At 34.0% G+C, this 13,906-nt stretch overlaps 1 protein-coding gene across 1 annotated transcript; it reads left to right on the forward strand.

Annotated features, from left to right (window-relative positions):
- Positions 1-6,629: 6,629 nt before the first annotated feature.
- Positions 6,630-10,173, forward strand: LOC145736194 (uncharacterized). The gene is made up of 3 exons (XM_081990494.1): positions 6,630-6,881; positions 6,939-7,163; positions 9,085-10,173. The coding sequence occupies exons 1-3, from the start codon at positions 6,630-6,632 to the stop codon at positions 10,171-10,173; spliced, it is 1,566 nt and encodes a 521-aa protein (XP_081846620.1).
- Positions 10,174-13,906: the final 3,733 nt, after the last annotated feature.

The following is a 13,906-nucleotide window of genomic DNA, read 5'->3' on the forward strand; positions in this document are numbered from 1 at the left end:
AGAAAATGGGATACAGGGAGAGCTGCAGGGGGGTTTTCAGCTATGTGCAAGCTAATGGCATTCTGACGGTGTGGGGACTATATATTTATGAATGTATAGTTTTCTTTTTCAAAAACAAAAGTATGTTTGATCTGGAGGTACATCATAGTTATAACACTCGAAGCGTAAATGTAAATTATCCGATACACAGATTAACTATAACCGAAAAAAATCCATATTATGCCTGTTTGAAGCTTTTTAATACTAATACATTACAAAATGATTTAAAATTAGAAAGAAATGAGAAACTTTTTAAAAGAAAGGTAAAACAGATGTTAATTAATTTAGAGCCATATTGTATCAGGGATTATGTAAGAGACTATTAGGTGTACACTCATTCTTAAAATGACGCTGTTTCTTTTTGTGTTTTCATGTATGTTTTTTGTAGTTACAGGAAATGTATTGTGACCATAATTAGAAATGAAGAAGACTAACTAACTAACTAACTAACATACGACGAACGGTTCCCGAGATATGGTCGAGGAACAGTCTTATTGGGTCAACCGGTACAACTATTTAAAATAGAACTGGGAAAAGACATTCGAGAAAAAATGTATATGTAATTTGCTAGTGTTTGCTTGTTGGTTAATTTTTGGGACATGTGTGCATTGTAATGTTTTGTTTTTCATGTAGCATTATCGCTAAATAAATACTATTATTATATGAATACTGTGCACCCGAGCACCCAGTGTGACGTCACGCGAGGTAGCGTTTCGAGGAAACAGGTTTTGCTGATAGGGCCGCCCTCAATGAGTAAAAAGAACAAGTATCAGGAGGTAACAGTAATACAAATTATAACCCGTTTGTGCATTAAGCGAGGGGGACGGAAGTTGATTGCGCATTCGCCTACTTCGCAGTTGAATTGACGCAAAGTCATTGAAAGTTTGGAGTTTCAAACCCGCAAAAATTTGTTGTTTGTATTTGTTGTAGTATAGTGTTAGTTTGTTTTGTTTGTTTGTGGTTCTTTAACAGTTGAGTTTTGCAAATTTAAATTAAGTTGTACAGTGGACAATAATAATAGTGTTTTATAGTGCCAACCGGAAGTTGACGGCCGCCATATTACTCCCCCCGCCTCCCCCTTGTTTCTGTTCCCCTTTTGATTGCTATTGCTCCTTCCTGCTATGTTTACATTTTTTTTATTCATTGGCCGCCCTCTTGGATCTGTTGTGTTGTCATTTCGTCGCCCCAGTATTGGTTTGTTCTATGTCCACTTTTTATAAAAAATCATGTTTTGGTATTTTCGAAAAGCTTAGAACTGGTTTGTTCTATCTCCATTAAGAAAATAAGATAATGTAGCAAGAAAATCGTAATAATTTGTTCTATATCCGCAAAAAAAAAATCTTAGTTATTATTGGTTTGTCCTATGTGTGGATTGAAGAAAAAATAGTCATCCTTTTAGCCTATGTCCTTTTATAACTATTAAACCTTAATATAATTTTATCCTATCTCCAACTTTAAAAATGTTTCTCGGAGATAGAACATATACACACTGAGCGACATCTAAAATATTTGTTCTATCTCCATTTCAACCAATAAGATTTTTTTATAGAGCCAATCTAGAATATATTTCATTTTTCAGCCAGTGTATGCATAAAACGACTTTGTATTAACGGTCATACGACAACATGCACGCTCGCGAGTAATAATTATTACACTATTTACTGTGTTTACAAAATGAGTGATAGTTCGTCACCACCTGAATTATCGCCTAACACTAGAGGGTAAGTGAAACTCTTAGTGAAATGCAATATTAATTATTAAAAGAAGGAATATAACGGTCGAAACTAATAGAACATAACCTCATTCGTGTTATAAAACGCTCACAATTTGAAACGACTTTAAACTATGAATTCAGGAACTTTTTTGATATTATGAATTATAGAATTAATTTATTTCATCTTATAGCTTTAAATGAAGATTAAATGGCTGAATTTGGGGCGTATAAAGGAGTATAAATACTTACCATTTTAATTATCGTATACATAATACAGGCTGTTTTTGAAATATACGTATACCTTTAACCGCCATATTTGCCTGCCCTACTTTAAGCTAAGCTTCTTTTGTTGTGGCTGTAATATTTTTGTTGAAAAAAATGACAGTGTTGTGACACATTTAGTTTTTAAGCTTGACTAAAGTACGGCGGTGCAAATAGAAGTAAGTAGCGTACCTATTTCAGAAATGAAAATAAAAATTATTTAGAAATATTATCATTCTGGAAACATTTTTACTATAGCTTCTTTTACATTTTTATCTTACTAACTTCTTACGTACTTGTTTTACCAATATACATAGATTAAAAAATCATGCGGGTATTTTTCAAATAGTTGAAAATATTTTATTGCTTTTCAGATAAGACCTTTTTATATAGTACGATTATCATGAATAATCCAGATTTTTTAAGTAGCTTTATTTTTCTAGATTAGTGAGCCTTCTGGATAGCAGTGAATCATCAGCAAATGACGAAGTCAGTTTCTCAAAATATCGAATAGTTAGAAGTTAAAAGAAATGTCTTCAAAAACACTGATGTGAACTTAGCAGCCAATTTCTAGCAGCCAATTTGGCGGAAACCCCCGAATGACCAGTGGCGTCGGGTATTTTTTAAATCATCAACTAATTGCGTCAGAGGATTAGTTATGTTTATCATAACTAAATGTTTTGTCATTAACAACTGAAAAAACGTCTTGTCAGACCACTTGTTATATAATATATTTATAATATTCGAATGCTATTAATGATAAATATTCAAATGCTAATATCTCAAAATCCACACATACTAACACCTTCCAAATTTCAGGACTAATAAAGCACTACCCGAGGTAACAGAATCTGTAGAGAACAGCCCTTGGACAGCCGTCAGACATTTGTTATAACACATTGTTTATATCGGTCGATAAATATTAATATGCTAATATCTCAAAATCCACACATACTAACACCTTCCAAATTTCAGTACTAATAAAGTACTACCCGAGGTAACAGAATCTGTAGAGAACAGCCCTTGGACAGCCGTCAGACATTTGTTATAACACATTGTTTATATCGGTCGATAAATATTAATATGCTAATATCTCAAAATCCACACATACTAACACCTTCCAAATTTCAGTACTAATAAAGTACTACCCGAGGTAACAGAATCTGTAGAGAACAGCCCTTGGACAGCCGTCAGACATTTGTTATAACACATTGTTTATATCGGTCGATAAATATTCAAATGCTAATATCTCAAAAAATCCACACATACTAACACCTTCCAAATTTCAGGACTAATAAAGCACTACCCGAAGTAACAGAATCTGTAGAGAACAGCCCTTGGACAGCCGTCAGACATTTGTTATAACACATTGTTTATATCGGTCGATAAATATTCAAATGCTAATATCTCAAAATCCACACATACTAACACCTTCCAAATTTCAGGACTAATAAAGCACTACCCGAGGTAACAGAATCTGTAGAGAACAGCCCTTGGACAGCCGTCAGACATTTGTTATAACACATTGTTTATATCGGTCGATAAATATTCAAATGCTAATATCTCAAAATCCACACATACTAACACCTTCCAAATTTCAGGACTAATAAAGCACTACCCGAGGTAACAGAATCTGTAGAGAACAGCCCTTGGACAGCCGTCAGACATTTGTTATAACGCATTGTTTATATCGGTCGATAAATATTCAAATGCTAATATCTCAAAATCCACACATACTAACACCTTCCAAATTTCAGGACTAATAAAGTACTACCAGAGGTAACAGAATCTGTAGAGAACAGCCGTCAGACATTTGTTATGACACATTGTTTATATCGGTCGATAAATATTCAAATGCTAATATCTCAAAATCCACACATACTAACACCTTCCAAATTTTAGGACTAATAAAGTACTACCAGAGGTAACAGAATCTGTAGAGAACAGCCCTTGGACAGCCGTCAGACATTTGTTATAACACATTGTTTATATCGGTCGATAAATATTCAAATGCTAATATCTCAAAATCCACACATACTAACACCTTCCAAATTTCAGGACTAATAAAGCACTACCCGAGGTAACAGAATCTGTAGAGAACAGCCCTTGGACAGCCGTCAGACATTTGTTATAACGCATTGTTTATATCGGTCGATAAATATTCAAATGCTAATATCTCAAAATCCACACATACTAACACCTTCCAAATTTCAGGACTAATAAAGTACTACCAGAGGTAACAGAATCTGTAGAGAACAGCCCTTGGACAGCCGTCAGACATTTGTTATAACACATTGTTTATATCGGTCGATAAATATTCAAATGCTAATATCTCAAAATCCACACATACTAACACCTTCCAAATTTCAGGACTAATAAAGCACTACCCGCGGTAACAGAATCTGTAGAGAACAGCCCTTGGACAGCCGTCAGACATTTGTTATAACACATTGTTTATATCGGTCGATAAATATTCAAATGCTAATATCTCAAAATCCACACATACTAACACCTTCCAAATTTCAGGACTAATAAAGCACTACCCGAGGTAACAGAATCTGTAGAGAACAGCCCTTGGACAGCCGTCAGACATTTGTTATAACACATTGTTTATATCGGTCGATAAATATTCAAATGCTAATATCTCAAAATCCACACATACTAACACCTTCCAAATTTCAGGACTAATAAAGCACTACCCGAGGTAACAGAATCTGTAGAGAACAGCCCTTGGACAGCCGTCAGACATTTGTTATAACGCATTGTTTATATCGGTCGATAAATATTCAAATGCTAATATCTCAAAATCCACACATACTAACACCTTCCAAATTTCAGGACTAATAAAGTACTACCAGAGGTAACAGAATCTGTAGAGAACAGCCCTTGGACAGCCGTCAGACATTTGTTATGACACATTGTTTATATCGGTCGATAAATATTCAAATGCTAATATCTCAAAATCCACACATACTAACACCTTCCAAATTTTAGGACTAATAAAGTACTACCAGAGGTAACAGAATCTGTAGAGAACAGCCCTTGGACAGCCGTCAGACATTTGTTATAACACATTGTTTATATCGGTTGTTAATATCCGACGCCGCGAGCTGCTGATGAGGTAAAAAGGTTCGTTGCCTTTTGCAACTATTATCGAAGGTTTATACCAAATTTTGCAACTATCACATTACCTTTAAATTCGCTAACTAAGAAAAATGCTGAGTTTGTATGGTCAAGCGAATGCGAAAGTTCATTTAACCGTTTAAAGCAAGCACTAATTAGTCCTCGCATTTTGCAATATCCGGATTTCTCAAAACAGTTTATTTTAGTTACTGACGCATCCCAACTTGCTTGTGGTGCAGTTCTTTCACAAAATTTTAATGGTCAGGAACTACCTATAGCTTATGCATCTCGTATGTTTACAAAAGGCGAGTCTCACAAACCAACTATTCTTAAAGAACTCACAGCTATTCACTGGGCAATAAAGTACTTTCGTTGTTATTTATATGGACAAAAATTTTTAGTAAAAACAGACCATAGACCTCTTGTTTACTTATTCTCTATGAAAGACCCGTCGTCCAAATTAACCAGAATACGATTGGATTTAGAAGACTTTGACTTTGATATAGAATATATCAAAGGAACAGATAATGTAGGCGCAGACGCCTTATCTCGAATACATATTTCGGATTTGCAGGAAATCAGAAACACGGCTCAAATATTAGCAATTACCAGATCAATGACTAAGACAAACCAAAATTTTAATAAACACACTACTACTGGAGATAAACAATTATCACGTACTGAAGAACCTCAGATTTATGAAGCCCTTAATAATTATAATGTATTGAAATTTCCTTTCTTAAGATTTGAAATTGATAAAGAATGCATTCACATTATTATTAATTATCGCAAAAAGAGCGCTCGTTGTTGGCTTTCAATTACTAATGGCAATTTTTCATTACCGAAACTATTGTCTAAGCTGAATAACATGGCTGGTGATAGTAAGTTTACACATTTGCGATTGAATTTAAATGACAAGATTTTCACACGGTGCACCGTAAATGAATTAAAGGAAGTAGGGCATAAAATACTTTCAAAAGTTAAAATTGTTTTATGTAAAGAAAGAAAATTAATCAAAGACAATGACGAGAAACTTAACTTAATCAAACAATTTCATGATGATCCTATGTTAGGTGGACATTGTGGCCAGAAAAGATTATTGAAAAAATTAAGGTCATTTTATCTCTGGAAAAATATGTCACGTGACATCGCTAAATATATTAGGCAGTGTCATAAGTGTCAGGTAAATAAAGCCGCCGTTAAACACATAGAACCTTTAACTTTGACTCCAACTCCTCAAAAAGCTTTTGACATTGTCTGTATAGATACAATAGGACCACTTCAAAAATCAAATCACAATAACTGTTATGCAGTGACGCTTCAATGTGAACTAACTAAATACATCGTAATACTTCCAATACCCAATAAAGAAGCTTCCACAGTAGCACGAGCTATCTTTGAAAAATTTATCTTAGTATATGGACCTATAAAAGAAGTAAGAACTGATTTAGGAACAGAATACAAGAATAAAATTTTTGAAAGTTTAGCAAAAATGTTAAATACGCCGCATAAAACTAGCACTGCGTATCACAGTCAGTCCATAGGTGGATGCGAGAGAAACCATAGAGTTCTTAATGAATTTATGCGAATGTACATTGATCAAGCTCATACAGATTGGGATATATGGACAAATTATTACACTTTTTGTTATAATACGACTCCTAGTACTTATCATAACTACACACCTTTCGAGCTAGTATTTGGTAAAAGAGCAGACGTACCTGAAATATTTAATGGTTCTCGTGTAGGTCCTTTATACAATTTAGAATCGTATGATCAAGAATTTCGATTTCGGTTGCAGTTAGCGCAAAATAAAGCTCGAGACTTTCTTGAAAAAACCAAACAAAAGCGTAAGTTGTATTATGATCAGCAAACTAGTCGACTACAAATAAGCCCGGGAGATTTTGTGCTTATAACCAACGAAGATCGTCAAAAACTAGATTCTTGGTTTGATGGTCCGTTTGAAGTCATATTAATTGAAGGTCCAAATTGCATTGTTAAAGACAATAACAACAAGCAGATTAAGGTTCATAAAAATAGAATTAAGAAATATAATGTCTCTTGATGATTAAGTTTAGTTCTAAGTTAGATAAACAGGCCTGTCTGTAAATATTGTAACTATTATAAATATCGAAAGTACGTACATTTAATTTATAGGTATATTATACTATTCTTAGCATTCATCGTGCCGGTAGTGTTCAACGTGCGAAGTGTTCAGTTATTAGTGTTCCTACTGTTTTTTTATTGTGGGCAGAATCTTAATGGGTCGTTGGTATTATTGTTGGTTTTTACTGTTTAAAACACATGAATTATACGCAAATTGGGATAGAAATATATTTAGGTTAGGTTAAGTTAAAGTACCACTGACTATACTTTATGTTATTGCTATAGTCAGAAAAGTAGTAGGTACAGAGAAAATTTTATCGTAAAAGTAACTATATTTTGAGAGTGTATAGCTTTAAGTACTAAAGATTGCAAATTTGTAATTAAATTAACTTAAAACAGTTTTAATTAACTTGGCATCAGTAACCTTTTTTTTTTTAGTAAAGTGCCCTTTGCAAGTGGCCATAGCAAAGGTCATTCTCTAGGAAAAGGAGGTGTAACATAGTTAGTTGAAGTTGTAACAGTTCATTGACATGCATAGCTAAGTATTATTATTAATCGTATTGCATCAATCGGTTCGCTATTATAAGTATTTTATGTATACACAGCAACCTATATTATATTGTATGAGTAGGCATAATAGAGTACGATAAATATAAGCGATTTATTCAGCAAAGATATATTGAATACAGGGAACTTGCCGGAGTATCATTTACTACCTTTACATTTGGAAGGTGTTAGTATGTGTGGATTTTGAGATATTAGCATTTGAATATTTATCGACCGATATAAACAATGTGTTATAACAAATGTCTGACGGCTGTTCAAGGGCTGTTCTCTACAGATTCTGTTACCTCGGGTAGTGCTTTATTAGTCCTGAAATTTGGAAGGTGTTAGTATGTGTGGATTTTGAGATATTAGCATATTAATATTTATCGACCGATATAAACAATGTATTATAACAAATGTCTGACGGCTGTCCAAGGGCTGTTCTCTACAGATTCTGTTACCTCGGGTAGTGCTTTATTAGTCCTGAAATTTGGAAGGTGTTAGTATGTGTGGATTTTGAGATATTAGCATTTGAATATTTATCGACCGATATAAACAATGTGTTATAACAAATGTCTGACGGCTGTCCAAGGGCTGTTCTCTACAGATTCTGTTACCTCGGGTAGTACTTTATTAGTACTGAAATTTGGAAGGTGTTAGTATGTGTGGATTTTGAGATATTAGCATATTAATATTTATCGACCGATATAAACAATGTGTTATAACAAATGTCTGACGGCTGTCCAAGGGCTGTTCTCTACAGATTCTGTTACCTCGGGTAGTGCTTTATTAGTCCTGATATTTGGAAGGTGTTAGTATGTGTGGATTTTGAGATATTAGCATTTGAATATTTATCATTAATAGCATTCGAATATTATAAATATATTATATAACAAGTGGTCTGACAAGACGTTTTTTCAGTTGTTAATGACAAAACATTTAGTTATGATAAACATAACTAATCCTCTGACGCAATTAGTTGATGATTTAAAAAATACCCGACGCCACTGGTCATTCGGGTGTTTCCGCCAAATTGGCTGCTAGAAATTGGCTGCTAAGTTCACATCAGTTTCAAAAACTTCGATTCTTACCTCGATTCGAACAAACCTTCAACCAGCACAATTCAAGAACGGGCTGATAGTCTAATACAAAACGATATTAACATTGAAATTTTGGATATAGTTTGCGAGGATGGCGTTATTATAACCACCACTAATAAAGAAAATAACCTACAAGAATTAACCCCATTAGAAATCGCTGGGTCCAATCTCAATGACAGTAATATTGCCAACTAGAATGAAAGCACTACCGTTGAAGTCCGCAAAAACCTTACAAGAAAAAGACAAAATTGCCCTGAAAAATGGGTACAAAATGTGAGAAAAGAGAAACGAGAGGCCGGACAGGAATATGTTGACATTAAGGGTAAAACTCATCCAATGAGGGCTGTGAAAACCGGATGCAAAAATACTATCTGTCGGTTTAAGTGTTCTATTAATATAAGTCCTGATCAAAGAGAAAACATACATGAAGCTTTTTGGAGACTCTCAGATTCTAAAAAAGGTCATTTTTACAGTAAGTACGTGATTCAAAATTTGAAAGCGCGCAAACGTGGTGATACGGATAGAAAAATATTCTCTTTTGAATATTTTCTTGAAGGGAACGGTGGAAAAAAAAGAGTTTGCAAGGAGTTTTTTTTAGGTACTTTAAACATTAGCTCCCGAAGGATTTACTATCATTTCTCTAAAGTAAATAACGTATCCACGGGTCTTCCTAGATCGCCCCTAAAGGGTAAAAATACGAAAAAAGTTATTTCACCTGAAAGGAAAGAAGAAGTCCGTCAACATATATCCTCGTTTCCGTTAGTCGAATCACATTATTGCAGATCGACAACAAATAAACTATACCTAGAATCAAGCTTAAGTTTAGCTCAAATGTACCGATTGTATTGTTTAAACGTAGAAAACCCAGTAAAGTTTCATATATATTCCAAAATCTTTAACTCTGAATATAACTATGCATTCCATAAACCAAAAAAAGACATATGTGACAAATGCGCTGAATTTAAGTTAGATCACACTCCTTCCCCAGAAAGAAAAGTTCTTCAGGAAATTCATATAAAAAATAAAAATCTTGCTAAAACTGAAAGGGATCAAGATAGGAAAATTATGGACACTAAGACGGCTGTGATTACATTTGATTTAGAAAATGTATTCTCTTTACCAAAATCAAATGTATCCAGTCATTTTTACAAACAAAAACTTAACTGTTATAATTTAACTGGACATTGCAATATAAATAAGACAGTGTACTGCAGCGTATGGAACGAAGGAATGACTGGGAGAAGTGGCTTGGATCTAGCAAATGCTTTAATAAAAATTTTTTAACAGAAGCTGTAAAAGATATTCCTGAATTAACGCGAATTATTCTTTGGTCAGATAGTTGCGTACCCCAAAACAAAAATTCAATTATGTCCTTTGCCATACAGTCGTTTTTAAATTCTCCTGAAAACATATCCGTTAAGACAATTGAACAGAAATTTTGTGAGCCAGGGCACAGTTCCCTGCAGGAGGTAGATTCTGATCATAGTGTAATTGAAAAACACGTAAGATATTTAGATATATACAGGGTGTCCCACGACGAAAGACCTCGATTGATATTGGAAAAAGTATAAATAGGAGAGTTTTGAAAATTTGGTAGGATACTGATGTGGGCATGCCCAATCCAACTAAAATATTTTCAAGATGGTTGCACTTCCGCTTATACCGGAAGTCGATCACAACTTTCTTATTTTAAATAGAACACCCTATATATTATTACATATTTGGATTCCTCACAAAATTCTGACCAACTTTTGTATAGAATGCCCTATGTCTATCTCTAGCCGTTTTCGAAATATTTGATGTTTTTCCAAAAAAGTGACAGTTGCAACGCTCAACATATTGGAATGACAAAAGTCAAAATTTATGTCAATTTTTATTGACAAAACCCTTCTCAGAGTTCCATATTGAACATTATCAGGTTTAATATTTATTAAGTTGTTGTTTTCTGTGTTCTGCCGTTGTGTTTTTTCTTTTTTAGATTCTCTGAAGACGGTGGTAGATTTTCCACCGAAACGTCAGCGTTTTTAGGTAACAAGACCGAGCCTAAGTCAGTGGTCTTGTGTTGGGACGACTAGGTTAATGTTATTTTCAACTTAGTTGAAAATAGTGCGAAATTCCATTTTCCCAAGAAACCTTTTTTGTGTGAGACAGAAAACCCAATAAACAAAGGAAAAAAAAAAAAGCTCAACATATTTTTGTACTATGTTAAAACCGTATTTCATTTTGCAATGAAACTTTGGGATATTGTAAATGAAGGATCGTTTTATTATACTGAGGGTGCGTAACGACTCATTTGTATACAGGGTCGTCAAAAAAAAATCATAAACTTGCCACTAAAAAAAATGAAAAATCTCAAGTTTTTTAAATGGAAACCCCCATTTTTTATGACGGAATCATTTTGAGCATTAAAAATTACTATAAGTTTCAATTTACTTGCCTATACCTAAATCCAACCCATTTCGTTTTATTTGAGAATAAACATTTTTTATTAGGCTGCATGCTCGGCTGCATGGTTGGGATTAGCTGGTACTCTAGTTGGCCATGCTTTTGACACACGGTGATATTGGAGACCTGCAGGGCATGTTAATAACACTAGTTTTGAGTGTTTTGACAACTGCAAATATGCCGTCGCGGTTACGTTATTCAAACCAAGATTACTTAAATCTGTTTATTATTTACGGAGAATGTGATAAAGTTGTGAGTAGAACATGTGAGGTATTTGCCGCTCGTTATCCAGAAAAACCAAAGCCATCACGAAAAGCTGTCAAGCAAATAATTGAAAATTTTTAGAATACGGGATCTGTGAAGATAAAAGCTATTAAAACAAAACCAATCCTTAATAATACCAATGTAGAAATTGCAATTTTGGGCTATTTTGTTGCAAATCCAACTTTGTCAATAAGACAAGTTTCCGTAGAATCAGGCATATCCAAAAGCTCAATTCAGAGGATCCTGAAGAAACATAAATTTCACCCTTTTTCATTTAAATTAGTGCAACACTTAAAAGAGGTTGACTTTCCGAAGAGAGTTGTTTTTAGTGAGTTTTTGCTGACTAGTCACTATGGAGATGAATTGTTTTTGAATAATATTATTTGGAGCGACGAGGCCAAATTCACTAAAAATGGAATGTTCAATAGACATAATTCACACTACTGGTGTGACATAAATCCACACGTAATTAGAGAGAGAAATTTTCAAGAAATCTGGAGTTTTAATGTTTATTGTGCTGTGAGGAATGACCAAATTGTTATGATACGTTTTTATGAAGAAAATTTAAACGGTATATCGACGATGTTAAACGACAAATTGTGAAGTTCTGAAACTTAATTTAATGCTATGTTTTTATTGTAGGTGATCGATATCTAGCTATAATTCAAGATTTAGAAAGGGAATACTTGGATAATTTACCTCTAGCCGACAGAAGACGGGTAATTTATCAGCATGATGGCGCACCTCCTCATAATGGTCATATTGTCAATAATTTTCTACAAGCTACGTTTGACGACCGGTGGATTGCTAACAACGGACCGTTTCAATGGCCACCCCGCTCGCCAGACATGTCAGTTTTAGATTATTTTGTATGGGGGGCAATTAAAGATGAAGTTTACAATCTTCCTTTAACAACAAAGGAAAATTGTATTGAAAGAGTGAGAAACGCGTTTCGTGGTTTAAGCTCAAACGCAATAAGAGCAGCAACCCATGAGCAGCTGATCCTAAAGTGCGCAAAGTGTCACGAAGCTGAAGGTCGAAATTTCGAACATTTGTTAAATTAATTATTAATATAAGTACAAAAATATGTTGAGCAATGCAACTATAACTTTTTTGGAAAAACATCAAATATTTCGAAAACGGCTAGAGATAGGAATAGGGCATTGTACACAAAAGTTGGTTAGAAATTGCAATTTCTACATTTGTATTATTAAGAATTGGTTTTGTTTTAATAGCTTTTATCTTCACATATCCCGTATTCTTAAAATTTTCAATTATTTGCTTGACAGCTTTTGGTGATGGATTTGGTTTTTCTAGATAACGAGCGGCAAATACCTCACATGTTCTACTCACAACTTAATCACATTTTCCGTAAATAATAAACAGATTTAAGCAATCTTGGTTTGAATAACGTAACCGCGACGGCATATTTGCAGTTGTCAAAACACTCAAAACTAGTGTTATTAACATGCCCTGCAGGTCTCCAATATCACCGTGTGTCAAAAGCATGGCCAACTAGAGTACCAGCTAATCCCAACCATGCAGCCGAGCATGCAGCCTAATAAAAAAATGTTTATTCACAAATAAAACGAAATGGGTTGGATTTAGGTATAGGCAAGTAAATTGAAACTTATAGTAATTTTTAATGCTCAAAATGATTCCGTCATAAAAAATGGGGGTTTCCATTTAAAAAACTTGAGATTTTTCATTTTTTTTAGTGGCAAGTTTATGATTTTTTTTTTGACGACCCTGTATACAAATGAGTCGTTACGCACCCTCAGTTTAATAAAACGATCCTTTATTTACATTAACCCAAAGTTTCATTGCAAAATGAAATACGGTTTTAACATAGTACAAAAATATGTTGAGCGTTGCAACTGTCACTTTTTTGGAAAAACATCAAATATTTCGAAAACGGCTAGAGATAGACATAGGGCATTCTATACAAAAGTTGGTCAGAATTTTGTGAGGAATCCAAATATGTAATAATATATAGGGTGTTCTATTTAAAATAAGAAAGTTGTGATCGACTTCCGGTATAAGCGGAAGTGCAACCATCTTGAAAATATTTTAGTTGGATTGGGCATGCCCACATCACTATCCTACCAAATTTTCAAAACTCTCCTATTTATACTTTTTCCAATATCAATCGAGGTCTTTCGTCGTGGGACACCCTGTATAGCCCTTTGTCATTTATACGATGTCTTACGAAATTGCCTAAAGAAAAAATTAAATTCCGAATAATTCAAATGAATACATCAGCTTATAAAAACTTTAATCCCAAAGAGGCATATTCTGACTTCAAGTA

This window comes from Ips typographus, linkage group LG12, assembly GCF_016097725.1.
Source record: "Ips typographus isolate SLU linkage group LG12, UJ_Ityp_2.0, whole genome shotgun sequence".
NCBI lineage: Eukaryota > Metazoa > Arthropoda > Insecta > Coleoptera > Curculionidae > Ips > Ips typographus.